Consider the following 16,284-nt stretch of genomic DNA (forward strand, 5'->3'; position numbering starts at 1 on the left):
GGTGTGGTGTGTTGTGTTGGTCTGTATTGTGCTGTGCGCATCTGCACGCACACACCCAAACACACGCACTTGTAGCGACGCGCTCTCCCTGGGGAGAGCAGCCCGAATTTCACACAGAGAAATTTGTTGTGATAAAAAATAAATACAAATACAAATACACACACACACACACACACACACAGAGGCTTGTACACACACACACACACACACACACACACACACACACACACACACACACTCACTCACTCACACACACACCCTCCCCCTCCCCGGCTGTCCCACACAAACACACACACACACACAGTCACCAGCCACATAAAACCTAACCCCCTCCCCCACCCCTATACCTTCCCCCCTCCCCCTCCACCGCCTACCCCCCCCCCAACTTCCCCACACACCCACCACTGCCGACGGTGTGATGGATGACATTGCCAGACACCTCCAGCCCGTCAGTGAAGAAGACGCCCACAGCGGGCGAGAAGCCGTGGTGGAAGGCGCTGTCACGGAGCGAGGAAGGGAAGTAATCGGCGTCCACCGGGACGTCCACAAAGGCCAGGGAATAGCGAGGATTGGAGGGCTCCACCCAGCCTTCCTGCCCCGTCCGGTACCACTCCACGTTGCTGATGCTGGCATAGCCTGGTGGTGGTCCCGGGAGTGGGGGGAGGGAGGTGGGGCGGGGGGGGGGGGGGGGGATGTTAATAACAATGCCAGTCACAACAGGAACAACAACAAAACAACAACAACAGCAGCACCAACAATAATGATGTAATGATGATGATGATGATGTTGTTGTTGACGATCATGATGATGATGATGATGATGATGATGATGATGATGTTGATGATGATGATGATGATGATGATCCAGTACCACTCCACCTTGCTGATCCTCGCATAGACTGGAGGGAGTGGGGGTGGGGTGAGGGGTGGGGGGCGGGAACCATGATGATGGTCATGGTGGTAATAATAATGATAAGAATGATAATAACAACTACAATAATGATAATAACAGTCATAACAGGAAAACAAAAACAACAGCGACAGCGACAACAACAACAAAAATGATGATTATGGTGATGATGATGATGATGATGATGATGATAATCTGGTACCATTCCACGTTGCTGATCCTGGCATACCCTAGGGGTGGGGAAACCATGATGATGATGATGATGATGATGATGATGATGATGGTGATGGTGGTGATGATGATGATGATGATGATGATGATGATGATGATGATGATGATGGCAATGACGATGATGATGATGATGATGATGGTGATGGTGGTGATGATGATGATGATGATGATGATGATGATGGTGATGGTGGTGATGATGATGATGATGATGATGATGATAATAATGACGATGATGATGATGATATTGTTGGTGATGATGATGATGATGATGATGATGATGATGATGATGGTGATGATGATGATGATGATGATGATGATGATGATGATGATGATGGTGGTGGTGATGGTGATGATGATGATGATGATGATGGTGATGATGATGGTGACGATGATGATGACGATGATGATGATGATGATGATGATGGTGATGATGATGTTGGTGGTGGTGGTGATGATGATGATGATGATGATGATGACGATGTTGGTGGTGGTGATGATGACGATGATGGTGATGATGATGATGATGATGATGATGATGATGATGATGATGATGATGGTGGTGATGATGGTGATGATGATGGCAATGACGATGATGATGATGATGATGATGTTTGTGATGATGATGATGATGGTAATAGTAATAATGATAATAATAATGATGATCCGTTCAGCTCAGTCCAGTTACTCAAGGAGGCGTCACCCACGCTGCACCACATCTGCTAAGCAGAAGCCTGACCAGCAGCGTCTCCATCGAGGTCAGACTCTCTAAGGGCTGGCTGCCCACCCCGTTGACGTACAACCCCACCATGATGATAATGATAACAATTATAGTAATTATAATGATCATAATAATGACACTACTGCTCTGCTACTACTACTGCTGCTGCTGCTGCTCCTAATACTGCTACTAATGACGATGATGATTATTATGATAATTTTATGATAATATTAATGATACTACTACTACTACTACTACTACTGCTACCACAACAACTACTACGAATGATAATAATAACTAAGAAGAAGAAGAAGAAGAAGAAGAAGAAGAAGAAGAAGAAGAAGAAGAATGAATGAATGAATGAATGAATGAATGAATGAATCTTTATTTTCCAACGGTGAAGATATTAGCACTTTGGCCGACTTACACATCTGCCGTTGTTCTAAGAGACACACAAACATGTACGCAGATAAAATTAATGTAGTTATACTGAATACTTAATACATGTGTAATGTACGAGTATAACACAGCGTCAAACTGAGAGACACATCATCGCTCACATCTGTACGGAACGGAAGTGAGAAGAAGAAGAAGATGTTCATCGCAGCAGCAGCAGCAGCAGCAGCAGCAGTAGTAGTAGTAGTAGTAGTAGTAGTAGTAGTAGTAGTAGTAGTAGTAGTAGTAGTAGTAGTAATAATAAATATATTATCATAAAAGCATTTTTAAAAGAAAAAACAACAACAGTATTCACAAAAGGGATCACCAAGTAACTTGCAGAAAAAACAACAACAGAATACAGTGTTCACAAAAAGTTAAGGATCACCGAGGAACTTGTACAAAAAAAAAAAAAAAAAAAAGCGACCAAGATACATTTAAATCAGGAACTCTCACCGATGTAAGTGGTGTGGTTGAAGGTGGCCCTGGCCACCAGCACGCGAGCCCCGAACGAGTCCTGCAGGGCGGTGCCAGAGGCGTCCCCCTCGATGACGATGTTCCGGGTGAGCAGTGCCACCCGGCCGTTCATCTCCACCACCCGGCCCGAGGCCAGCGTCTGGCTGTGGGCTGCAGGGAGATTTCACTTTCACTTTCTCAAGGAGACGTTACTGCGTTCGGACAGATCCATTTACGCTACACCACATCTGCTAGGCAGATGCCTGACCAGCAGCATAACCCAACGCGCTTAGTCAGGCCTTGAGTGCAAGCATATTATATTTGTGTGCCTATCAGATTTGACTTCTTCTACAGAATTTTGCCAGAGGACAACACTCTCGTTGCCGTGGGTTCTTTTTTTTAGTGCGTTAAGCACGTGCTGCACACGGGACCAATCAAAACATACACACAGTCACACTCCCCCTCCCCCCACACCTCCCTCCCCATCTCCTCCTCTCCCCCACACCCACAGACACATCCCCCCATCCCCTCCCCCTCACACCCACACACACACCTCCCCCCATCTCCTCCCCTCCCCCCTAACCCTCCCCCCACACACATCCCCCACTCTCCTCCCCCCCCTAACCCTTACCCCCACACCTCCCCCCATCTCGTCCCCCCACCCTCCCCACACACCCATCTCACCCCCCCACCCACACACCCATCTTTCCCACCCACCCCACACCCCCCACACCCCCTCCCATGTCCCCACCCCCCTCCCACAACACACACACTGACCCAGATGCGGGAACCGCACGGTATCGTTAACGGTCAGCGTGGTGTTGTCCACCGCCGTCAGCCGGAAGACCTCCGTGTGCCAGGGCGTGACCCCCGTGGCCGTCAGCATGACCTCGTCCCCCACGCGCCAGTCCACGGGGTCCTGCACGTGCAACACGTTGCCCTGGCCGACAGGGCGGGACAGCCGGGTCCACCGCACGGAGGTGGGGTATCCGTGAAGCTCCAGGGCTCCGTACACAGCTGGTCATCATCATGATAGTAAGTTTATTAAAAAAAACAAACAAAACCCCCACCCCCAAAAAACAAAACAAACAAAAACAAAAACAAAAACGCTTAAACAATTTTTTTTTCTCTCTGAACGCTTTAACAACAACAACAACAACACACACACACACACACACACACACACACACACACACACACACACACACACACACACACACACACACACACACACACACACACACACACACAAAATAACAGTTTCAGTTTCAGTTTCAGTTGCTCAAGGAGGCGTCACTGCGCTCGGACAAACCATATACGCTACACCACATCTGCCAAGCAGATGCCTGACCAGCAGCGTAACCCAACGCGCTTAGTCAGGCCTTGAGAAAAAAAAAAAAAAAAAAAAAAAAGGGGGGGGGGGAATAAATAATAGATAAGCTTACATAAATAAATAAATAAATAAATAAATAAATAATAATTATAATATAGAAAAAGGTAGTAGTAATAATAATAGTAATACTAATAAAATGATAATAATAAAAAATAAATAAATAAATAAATAAGACAACAATGGTGATAATTAAGCGAATGAATGTAAAATATGACGACACACATTCACACATACACCCACACATGCATAACAGAAATGCACCAAACATGCAGTTTCACAGATATGAAAGTACAGTCAAATACATATAAACGTACATGAGCTCCAACACACACACACACACACACACACACATTACCTTGCACCTCCTCCAACCCCCTCCTCCACACACTCATTTCTAGCCTACGTATCGCAGCTTCCACGGCACACACACACACACACACACACACACGCACGCAAACACACACTCACAGAGATGAACACTTACTTGTACAAGCACACACATATACGCCCATATCTCCCACCCCCAACCCCCACACATATATACAAAGATATATATATATATATATATATATATATATATATATATATATATATATACACACACACACCCGTACACAGCTCTCTCCTGACACTTGTGTGCACTTACACTCTCGCGCATTCACAAACGCACTCAAAAACACAGACCCACACATCCACACAAACACACACATCCACACACGCACACGCACAGAGGCTGCCAAGAGGGATGGGAAAAGATCTCTGATGCCAAGAACGTGGCGTCTAGTGTGTTGCTCAGTCTATTGTATTTGGAAAGGCCCACAGAGACTCTGTTCCGTTTTGAAGAAATTTGCGCAATGTTGGTTTGGAAATGATGCCGATATTTGTTTGATTTGCAAAGCATCGTGCTCTACCTTTCATGTTAGACTTTCGGCCGCTCCCTCTCTCTGCTTTTATTTCTTTGAGGCGATCGATGGTGTGATGGCCTTGTACCTGTTCTTTTTGGTATTCTTTGACTTTTCTGAGAATTTCCGATTTTCCTAGATGTAGGCCGCTCGTTGGTGTTGCGTTACCAGCAAGTCTGTCAGCTCGCTCATTTCCCTTAACACCTGCATGTCCCGGGCAGTATGACCATGTGAGATTTTTAATCTGAAAGTTGCGCATTGCCTTATGCCACTCTGGGCTTCCCATTCCGTCTTCAATTTTCTGTATGAGGTTCATTGAGTCGGTTAGAATCATGGCATGTTGGTTTCCGGGCGTATGGATGGACGATAGCCACTGGAGGGCATGTGTCGCAGCTTCAACTTCCATCGTTAGGCTGGAGGTTGTGACTTTGTAGGCAGCATTCTCTTCCCAAATTGTTTTTCCATTTTGTTTCGCAGTGAATCCCCAACCAGACTGGTCTTTGGTGACTGAGCCATCTGTGTATATGATGATGTCCTCTTCTTTACTGTTTTCTTCTATGAGTAGCTTCACTTCCGCATCTGTTTTGCCCTCTGGCCATTCCCGACAATGTCTTCCTAGAGTGGGTGAAATGACTGTGTTGAATAGATGGTTGAGGTTTTTGGGGTTTTTCTCCCATTCTTTTGTTTCTTTCAGGTCTTGTAGTCGGCATACTAGCTGGATTGTGTCTTCTGCTTGTCCCATCCATGATCTTCCTCGTCCTAGACGGCTGCCTTTTGGTTCTTTGACTGCGTCATGCAGTGGGTTTTGAGGGTTTTCTAATGCTTTGAAGTAGGTCTTGACCTGTTCTAACTTGTTTCTGGCCTGTACTGAAGGAAGGTCAAGCAGGTATCGCATGGTTTCTGTGGGCGTGTCTTTTGTTGTTCCAAGGATCAGCCTCATAGCTTCATTTTGTACTCTTTCTAATTTTAGGAGGTTGCTTTGAGACGGTGTTGTAAGCCCAAGTCCGTAGTCGATCACGCTGAGGACGAGTGATTGGTATAGCAGGAAGAGGTGGCGTTGTTCAATTCCTTTGGTTGCCATTGCTTTTAAGACTGAAAGGCCCTTTTTGCATTTGAGAACAGTATTTTCCGTATGTTTTCTGAAGGTCAGCATCCTGTCGAAGTGTATTCCTAGGTAGCGTAGGCATTCAGTTTTCTCAATTTGAATTCCATCGAATGACACAGAAGGTGGTGATTTGCTCGCGGTTTTGTTGTTAAGGGTGCACAGCAACGTTTGGGCTTTCGCTGGATTGATGGAAGATCCTGTGTCTTTGCACCATTGAGCAATATTGTTTAGTTGTTTCTGGACGGCTTCAGTTCTTTCCTGAGCATCTTTCGAAGTTTTGAAGACCAGGCCATCATCCGCAAGGGTAAGCACCCGAGCAATTCCATTGTTGTTTAAGTCTGCAAGGCCCTTCGTGTAGACATTGTAGAGGACAGGAGAGAGCGGAGACCCTTGTGGCAGTCCCATGGATAGTTTAGAAGGTGCAGACATCCAATCTCCGAGGCGTAGGACGACAGTTCTTTCCTGAAGCGCTGCTGCTATCCATCTTGTCAGTGTCAAACTTACTCCATAACTTAGTAGCAGCTCCATGAGGTGCGCAAACTGGACTTTATTGTAGGCATCTTCAAGGTCAATTGCTACTGCTAGTGTTTCTTCTTTTCTTTGGAATCCTTCATACACCTCATATGCAAAAGCAGCTGCATTTTCCCATGTGGACTTGCCTGTTCTGTAACCACCTTGATTTGAAGGGAGAATGTGCCTGTGTTCAAGATCCCTTGCAAGTTTCCTGGCTATCATGCGTTCCATGAGCTTTCCAGCAATGTTTTGCATGGTTAGGATCCGGTAGCCGCTTACCTGATGATGGTCCTTTCCTGGTTTTGGTATGGGTTTTAAGAAGCTGTGTGTCCAGTCCTCCGGCACTTGTCCATTGTGGAAACTGTTTTGATATAGACTGAAAAGTTTGCTTCTGTCTTCTTCCGATAGCTCCTTGATGTCTGAGTAACGAACTTTGTCTGGGCCAGGAGCCGATTCTTTCTTGCATTTAGCTATTGCCTCGTTTAGATCATCCATTGTCAAGTCATCATCAGGTCCAGTCTGCATAAGGGTTTGGTTTAACTCCTCAATATATTTCTTTTTCTCATCTAAGTTTCTTTGATCACTCTGTTGTATGAAACGTTTGAGCAAAGCAGATCCTTTTTCTTCATTTGTCTTAAGCTTGGTTCCGTCAGTGTCTAACATCTCTGGGGTTGTTGTTGTGCACGTTTTCCCTTCCATGCGACGATAAAATTGCCAGAACTCTGTCAATGTTGTGTCATAACTGAGTGTCTCGCAAAACTGTTTCCACCTGTCATTTTTGGCCTCTTGAGCAATGACTTCAAACTGTTTGGTTTTTTCTTTCATTTTTGTTTCAATATCTTTGTCCGGAGATGGTTTTGTTCTTTCTTTTTGCCAAAGTTTGACAGCCGCATGTTTTTCTATCCAGGCTCTCTCTGTGTCGGTATTCCACCATGGGGGCTGAATAGTTTGCATCCTGTTCAGTGCCGTTCTTTTGTTTCTTCTGCGTCTTAATTTTTCGATGACAGTTGCCTCTTTGGTTTCATACTGAAATGGATCACGCAGTTTCATACAGGGTTTATCTGACAGTTTTTGTAGACTGAAAGCTACCGGGAGGTGGTCGCTGCCTTGGTATGGAAGCGTCTCTGCATTCATTTCTGCTCTGAATTTTGGAGATGTTAGAGCGATGTCGATCACACTGTCACTGTCCCCTTGTCTTGTTCCAAGGCGAGTTGGGGATGTGGTTGTTAATGGGCTAAGAAGAATTTCCCCTATCATTCCTTCAAGTGCAAGTCCTTGTGGGTTGGTGTTCCGCTGGTCCCATAACTTCGATCTTGCATTAAGGTCTCCACAGATAATGACCGAGTCTCCAAGTTCGTTCTCTATTTCCTCTAAAAAGGCCCAATCCTCTTTTGTTATGCAGGTTCCTGGGTGAACATAGGCATTGATGAGCACGATGCTTTTGTGAACTCCGTCAGGTTTTTCAAGACGCACCCCCACTAATTCACATGAGTTGCTACACCATTTCTCTAGATTTATGGTGGAAACTTTGTTTTTTAGGTTTTTGTTCAGTATGATTGCTACTCCTCTTCCTTCATTCCTTTGAAGGACTGTGAAATTCTCAAAATGTATTGGTCTGTCTGCACTTGTCCTGGTCTCTTGGAGACATAGAATGTCAAAATCATATGCCAATTTCTCAATTGTTGAGACTCTCATTCTTGCGCTGGAACAATTCCAACTGCCGATTCTAAAGAATTTCTTTGACAGCCGCTCTGCTTTTGTCATTCTGCTACCTAAGCACAATCTTTTCCCACCTCTTTTGCCACGCCTGTTTTGGGGTTTTGGGGATCTGACTTTATGTCTCGTGCTATGCAGCTGATCCCCGAGGTGCACGCGAGACAGGGTTTTTTTTGTATCCATAGAAGGGTGTTCTATGTGGTGAGGGAAAATATTCGGTCACCCTGACAGAGCCTCTTATCAGGGAAGGGCAATGGATGTCCATCTGTGTGGAGTCCGTCAGCCTGGTGTCGCCCTAAGGCCAGACTGCATACAGTTAGTGACTGTTTAACCCAACAGCCATTCATCCCATTGGTACTGTATGAAAGCCGTGGGATTGGGGATTTTTGTTGGGTTGTCTCCTCTTTGCCAGTGGAAGGGTGCATATGGGTATTGTTTCATAGCAGGTTATTCTGAAATATTCCCCGAGCGAGCGGAGCGAGCGAGGGGAGTTTTGAGCCCTCTCTGTGATTCACTAATAATTCAATGATTAAACAACAACGCGAGAACAAATTATCAGTCAATTACACCGAAATAGCACTTTGTCCTCACAAAGATAAGTCCTCTCAATTACACAGAAATAGCACTTTGTCCTCACAAAGTAACAACAACAAAAAACAACAAGAAGCAAGCATGCATAACCCATGGTGGTGGTGGTGATATGGTGAGGGTGGTGGTGGTGGTGGTGGTATGGTGAGGTGGTGGTGGTGGTATGGTGATGGTGGTGGTGGTGATATGGTGAGGGTGGTGGTGGTGGTATAGTGAGGGTGGTGGTTGTGGTATGGTGAGGGTGGTGGTGGTGATTGTGGTATGGTAAGGCTGGTGGTGGTGAAATAGTGAGGCTGGTGGTGGTGATATGGTGAATTTAGCCGTATTTCCAAATGATTAACGGTTTATTCCGTTGATGGTCGTTCCGGAATCCGAAAACACTGTTTCACCTTTGCAGCTGCCGGATTGTCTGGGAAAGAAATGCCATGACCTCATTTTTTCTTATTCGCAATTAAAAGAAAAGAAATACACATTCTGGCCAGAACACATACAGTAACACTAACTTCATTATTGACGTGTTTATTGCATAAGAATATTCTTACGTGGACACTGAATTAACTGGGGTGAACATAAAAGAACATTGGAATCGACCGTTTCACTGAGTTTCGGTCAGCCTTGTCTAGACTGGTCTGTGCAGATCTTGACAAACTATGTTGCAAAGCCTGACACGATGGCAACGTCTCCTTTACCACCAAATCAAAAGAATTTCTTAAATAATCATCGACGTGCTAACTGCATGAGAATGATTTAAACTGGATACTGAATTAACTGGTATGAACAGAAACAGATAAATTGCATGGACGGTGTCATAGTTTCTCAGTGAGTGAAAAAAACAAGCTTGTTGAACAGGGATCTCTGCAAGATCTATAAAAAACGGACATATACTGCAGTGAATTTGAGGCGATGGGAATGTCTCCTTCACCTCAGACCGGAAAGAAATTCGTAAATGCCCGAGATAACCAAAAATAACATGATTTGAACGGTGTTATCACTTCCTTCGCTGTTGTCGATTTATTCTGCTAAAAGAACATGCTCAAATAATTTTTGAACGTCATAAACGAACCCCTCTCCCCTCCTCTCCCCTCTGTTCCCCCTCCTCCACCACCTTACCCACCATTCTTCTAAATTTTCATCTTTTTTTTTTCCCTTCATGTTTTACTTCTATCAGGTCGATTACTCTGGTCATAATGAATTTAATATCATGTTAATATTGGTATTAGCACTATTTTACTATATTATGTACTGTGTGTTTATTTGTTTTATTTCATTATTTCATTACTTTCTGTTTATGAATGTTATTTGATACAATTGACAATAATTATCATGGTTCATCAGCCGTCATGATAAAATTGAAGTGCAACGTTGTGAGCACAGTATAAGCTTTAAACTTGTTGATGCTCTTTTGTCATTTATTGCATTGTAATCATGTGTTATCATTATTATCATTATTATTATTATTATTATTATTATTACTACTACTACTACTAGTAGTAGTAGTAGTAGTAGTAGTAGTAGTAGTAGTAGTAGTAGTATTGTTATTATCATCATCATCATTATTTTATCAAGTGTGTATCACAAGTGAGTCTTGAAGGCCTTGCCTTTTTTTTTTTTTTTTTTTTTTTTTGCAAAGCGCTTAGTTAAACGCAGGCGTGCGCACGCACCGATACACGCACACACTCGCCATCCACCCAAAATAAACCCACCCAAAGTCCTACCACACACACACACCCAACATATCCACCCACCTCCTGTACAAATCGACACCCCACTCCCCCACCCCACCCACCATCACAAACTAACCACACCATATACATCACCACCACACCCACCACCATCCCCACACCGCCACACCCCAAACATCAATACCACGCAACCACCCACCACCCCACCCCCATACCCCCACCACCATTTACACCCACACCCACACCACAAACAAACCACACGCCCACCACACCACCACCACCCAAAACCAAAAACCCAACCCCACCCACCACAACCACATCCCACCCTACCTAACCAACATCATCCACGCCACCCAGACCCCACCACACCATACACCACCACCACCACCAACCCTCTCCCCCCCTCCCCCTGCCCCCCCCCCCCCCACACACACAACAAACCCACCGATGACTTTAGAACCCAGGTTGTGAGGACCTGCCAGGCTGGGTACGTCAGGCGAGGACCTCTGCCCTCTCAGCAGGATTCTGGCGTTCCCGCTGAAAGGTTCGTCCTGCCAGCCGATGCTGAGCCTCCCGTACACCACCACCCACTCCGCCTCCAGGGTGAAGTCCAGGGAGGCGTTGGCTGAGGCCGAGAGTCCGCCCACCACCACCATGGAGGTGAGAGGGGGGAGGGGCTCGTCGATGATCAGCCACTGGTCTGTGGGGGATAGAGGGGGAGGGGGAGGGGATTGTGTGAGTGTTGTGTGTTGTGCGGGTGTGTGTGTGGGGGGGTGGGGGAGGGGGGGGGAAAGTTGAGTTAGAACTGAGAATCAGGAATGAAGAAAGGATTTTAACGATTGTCATAAAAATTGAACATTGAACATGGTTTTGAAAAAGACACATTTACCGCCGTCACACAGACTATTCACCAAGGGCGTTGATAAAGTTTCCCCATCCACACGTTTTCCTCCCTCCCCCCACCCCTCACTCACCAAGCGGGATGGTATATAACGGCGTTTTCCTTCCCTCCACTCACCCCCCCCCACTCCCTCACTAGTCACCAAGACGGATAGTAGCGTTGCCCCCCCCCCCTCACCATATCACCAAAGGGATGGTAGCGTTGGCTCTTTCAACAGACTTTCACCCCTTCCCTTCCCCCTTCCCCCCACACCCCTCCCTCCACCACCACCACCCCTCACCCCCCCACTCACCAAAGGGGATGGTAATGTTGTCCCAGTCACAGGCTTCCCCCCGCCTTCCCCCCCCCTTCCCCCCCCCCCCTCCGACCCCCCACTAACCTAGGGGGATGGTAACGTTGTCCCAGTCAACAGGCTTCCCCCCCTCCCTCCAGTCCCACGAGGCGGGGTCGCTCCACAGTCTGGCGGTGGGCGGGGGACGGGTGAGGTTGGCACCTGCGGGGTCCGGGCGTTGGCAGCCCTGGTAGAAACAGGTGTGGGCCCTCAGCGCTACCCTCACCTCCTCCGTTCTCCACCCCTCCGCGTCCCCCTGGTCTGTGTCTGGCTTGACTGTTTGTTGCACACAGCACAGCATCAGACAATACACAGTGCACCTGTTTCACACAACATATAGCGCACCTGTTTCACACAACATATAGCGCACCTGTCTCACACAACATATAGCACACCTGTCTCACACAACATATAGCGCACCTGTCTCACACAACATATAGCGCACCTGTCTCACACAACATATAGCGCACTTGTCTCACACAACATATAGCGCACCTGTCTCACACAACATATAGCACACCTGTCTCACACAACATATAGCACACCTGTCTCATACAACATATAGCGCACCTGTCTCACGCAACATATAGCGCACCTGTTTCACACAACATATAGCGCACCTGTCTCACACAACACATAACACACCTGTTTCACATAGTACAGCACACCTGTTTCAAACAGAACAGCACACCTGTTTCACATGGTATAGCATCACACAACATAGCACACCTGTTTCACATGGTATAGCATCACACAATATAGCACACCTGTTTCATACAGTATAGCACAACCTGTTTAACACAACATATAGCACAACCTGTTTCACACAACAATACAGCACAAACTGTTTCACACAATATATAGCACAACTTGTTTCACACAATATATAGCACAACCTGTTTCACACAATATAGCACAACCTGTTTCACACAATATATAGCACAACCTGTTTCACACAATATATATATATATATATATATATATATATATATATATATATATATAGCACAAACTGTTTCACACAATATATAGCACAACCTGTTTCAAACAATGTAGCACAACCCGTTTCACACAATATAGCACAACCTGTTTCACACAATATATAGCACACCTGTTTCACACAATATTGAGCACACTTATCTCATGCACAAAATATAGTACACCTGTTTCATACGTGTTTTTTTTTTATCACTCAAAATAGCACCTTGCCTTGTCTTTGTCTTCAGGTCATCGTCACCGTTAGTTCACCACACATAACAAGAAGAAGACACAGCAGTAACATCAACAGCAGCAGCGGCAGCAGCAGTGGTAGTAGCAGTAGAAATAGTAGCAGCAGTAGTAGCAGTAGTAATAATAGCAGCAGCAGCAATAGTAGTAGCAGTAGTAATAGCAGCAGCAGCAGCAGCAGCAGCAGCAGCAGCAGCAGTAGTAGTAGTAGTAGTAGTAGTAGTAGTAGTAGTAGCAAGAACAGCGGCGGCGGCAGCAGCATCAACAGCAGTAGTAGTAGTAGTAGTAGTAGTAGCAGCAGCTGCAGTAGAAGCAGTAGCAGCAGCAGCAATGGTAGTGAAATCAGCATCATTTCCCTATGATGAAAACTATTTTGTGCAACTTCCCGGGTGGTCCTTAACATTTTTTGAACCGTGTATATATATATATATATATATATATATATATATATATATATATATATATATATATATATATATATATGTGTGTGTGTGTGTGTGTGTGTGTGTGTGTGTGTGTGTGTGTGTGTATGGTTCACAAAATGTTAACGATCACTGAACAGTTCCAGTTTCAGTTTCAATTTCTCAAGGAGGCGTCACTACGTTCGGACAAAACCATATACGCTACACCACATCTCCTGGCAGATGCCTGACAGCAGCATAACCCAACACACTTGTCAGGCCTTGAGTGCATGCGTATATATTTGTGTACCCATCAGAGTGGATTTCTTTTTACATAATTTTGCCAGAGGACAACACTCTCGTTGCCATGGGTTCTTTTTCAGCGCGCCAAGGGCGTGCCGCACACGGGACCTCGGTTTATCGTCTCATCCGAAAGATTAGACGCTCAGTTCGTTTTTCCAGTCAAACTTGGGAGAAAGAACGAGAGTAGGATTCGAACACACACCCTCACGGACTCTTTGTATTGGCAGCTGAAAGTCTGAACTATTCTGCCACCTTCCTAAAAAAAAAAAAAAAAAAAAAAAAAAAAAAAAAAAAAAAAAAACCTTTACGACACCGACAAGATTCGAACTCACAATCTTCTGATCCGAAGTCAGACGCGTTATCCATTGGGCCACGAAGCCGACATATAAATATACACAGAAGAAAAACCCAGGAGGCATCTCACTGAGATAGGTGACGGTGCCGGTGGTGTCGTTGTAGCTCCAGGTGCCGAGGCTGTCAGCCGAGGGGTCTGGCACCGAGTCAGACTCTGGGACGTAAGCCACGCCCCCTGTCACCGTGAATCTGTCAGGACGCCCCGCCCACTGGGTCAAGGTCGTGTAATCGTCCGGCTGAACAACGAAAAGAAAGACCAAGAAGAAGATTAGTCTATTCTGATATGAAAGGAAGGAAGGTAGGAAGGAAGGAAGGAAGGAAGGAAAAAAAGAAGGAAAAAAAGGAAAGGAAAAAAAAAAGGAAAGAAGGAAGGAAGTAAAATAAACCATTTTTTTTTACGAGAAAGGAAGAAAGGAAGGAAGGAAGGGAGGGAGGAAGGAAGGAAGAAATACAGACCATTTTACTTTTGCAAGAAAGGAAGGAAGGTAGGAAGGAGGGTAAAGAAACAAAGTCAATGAAGGAAGGAAAGGAAACAGGAAAAACAACAACAACAAAACAAAAACAACAACAACAACAACAACAACAAAAAAACAACAACAAACAACAACAACAACAACAACAAAAACAAAACAAAAACAACATTAACAAACAAAAACAACCCCAAAAACAAACCCCAAATGAAATGAGTAATAAAAGGAAGAAAGAAAAAAGAAATGACTGACACAAAGAAAGGAAAGGAGGGAGAAATAAAACAAACAACAACAGACAAAACACACACACACACACACACACACACACACACACACACACACACACACACACACACACACACACAAAACCTTGAAGGAAAGAAGTGAGGAAGAAAGACGGAAAGGAAGAAAGAAAATAAGAAATGAAAGAAGAGAAAAGTGGATCTCCCAAACAACAACAACAAGAACACCCCCCCACCCCCCCAAAAAAACCAACAACAACAACAACAAAAAAACCCCTAAAAAACCAACAACAACAAAAAACAATAAAAAACAAACCAACACCACCAACAAAAAACAAACACAATAAAACACACACAACAAATCAACAAAATAAGAAAAAGACAACAACAGAAAAACAAGATAAAAGACATCAAACAGAAAGACAACGAAAAAAACTCAAACAGAAATGAACGAAACGGATGATAAACAAGAAATAAAGAAAGAAAAGAGAGAAAGAACTCTATCAATGCATACAAAACTAAGATTAATACAACGAAAAAAGCTGTAGAGAATGTCCAAAAGAAAGTGCACGAACCATGTCATTGCCCACGTAAACTAGAAACAACAACAGCAGCAGCAGCAGCAGGAACAACAATTAAACCAAAAGCAGCAGTAGTAAAAAACAATAAACAAGAACAACAAGAGCAGCCTCATTAAGAACACCAACAACTACAACAGCAACAAAAACAAAACAATTACAGCAACAACGTCAACAACAATGACTACAACAAACAACAAGAGCAACAACAACCACAACAGCAAGTATCCAACGGCAAATATTAACTCTCTCCATACGAACGGTGAAAGAGACGACGTTAACAGCGTTTCATCCCAATTACCATCATCAAAATATTGCAAACGGAACGCTCTTATACTGAAGAGGTGAATGTTGACAAAGAATACCACAGTTCTGACGACAGAAGTTAAAGGTTGGGTCATTGAGACACCCACTTGACATCCAAGGGGTCTGTGTAGAGGAGAAGAGAGGACTGGCCGTACTGAGTGAGTTAATCAATGACCCCGTGTTTGTAAAGCGCTTGGAGGAGCTTGGTCTCCGACCGAGGATACGAGCTAGAAAAGTGTCCATAACAATCAATGACTGTGTCTGTAAAGTGCTTACAGCTTGGTGTTTGACCAAGGATAGGCGCTATATAAGTATCCATAAGTATGATAGTCGTGTTCGACTACAGCCATCAGAACAGCGGAGGAGGCAACTGCTGTCCCGACTTTTATGGGCAAGAATTTGATTATAGTGGACAGTCTCTTGCCCAAGTTACATCCCCCACTCTCGACCGAGAGGGTTTTAGGGCAGCTGGCTCCCGAAGGCCAACTAGACCCCAAGGCTGCAGCACTAAGAGCCAGAACAA

The 16,284-nt window shown here is 44.9% G+C and overlaps 1 protein-coding gene across 1 annotated transcript in view; it reads right to left on the reverse strand.

The window, feature by feature from the left end:
• LOC143277601 (fibrocystin-L-like) overlaps window positions 1-16,284 on the reverse strand; it is a 95,871-nt gene that overhangs the window by 21,132 nt on the left and 58,455 nt on the right. The window contains 6 exon segments of the mRNA XM_076582477.1: window positions 403-636; window positions 2,750-2,920; window positions 3,527-3,766; window positions 11,094-11,348; window positions 11,929-12,156; window positions 14,236-14,401. Coding sequence (XP_076438592.1) covers window positions 403-636; window positions 2,750-2,920; window positions 3,527-3,766; window positions 11,094-11,348; window positions 11,929-12,156; window positions 14,236-14,401 — 1,294 coding nt within the window.

Source organism: Babylonia areolata, chromosome 34 (assembly GCF_041734735.1).
Source record: "Babylonia areolata isolate BAREFJ2019XMU chromosome 34, ASM4173473v1, whole genome shotgun sequence".
Classification (NCBI taxonomy): Eukaryota; Metazoa; Mollusca; class Gastropoda; order Neogastropoda; family Buccinidae; genus Babylonia; species Babylonia areolata.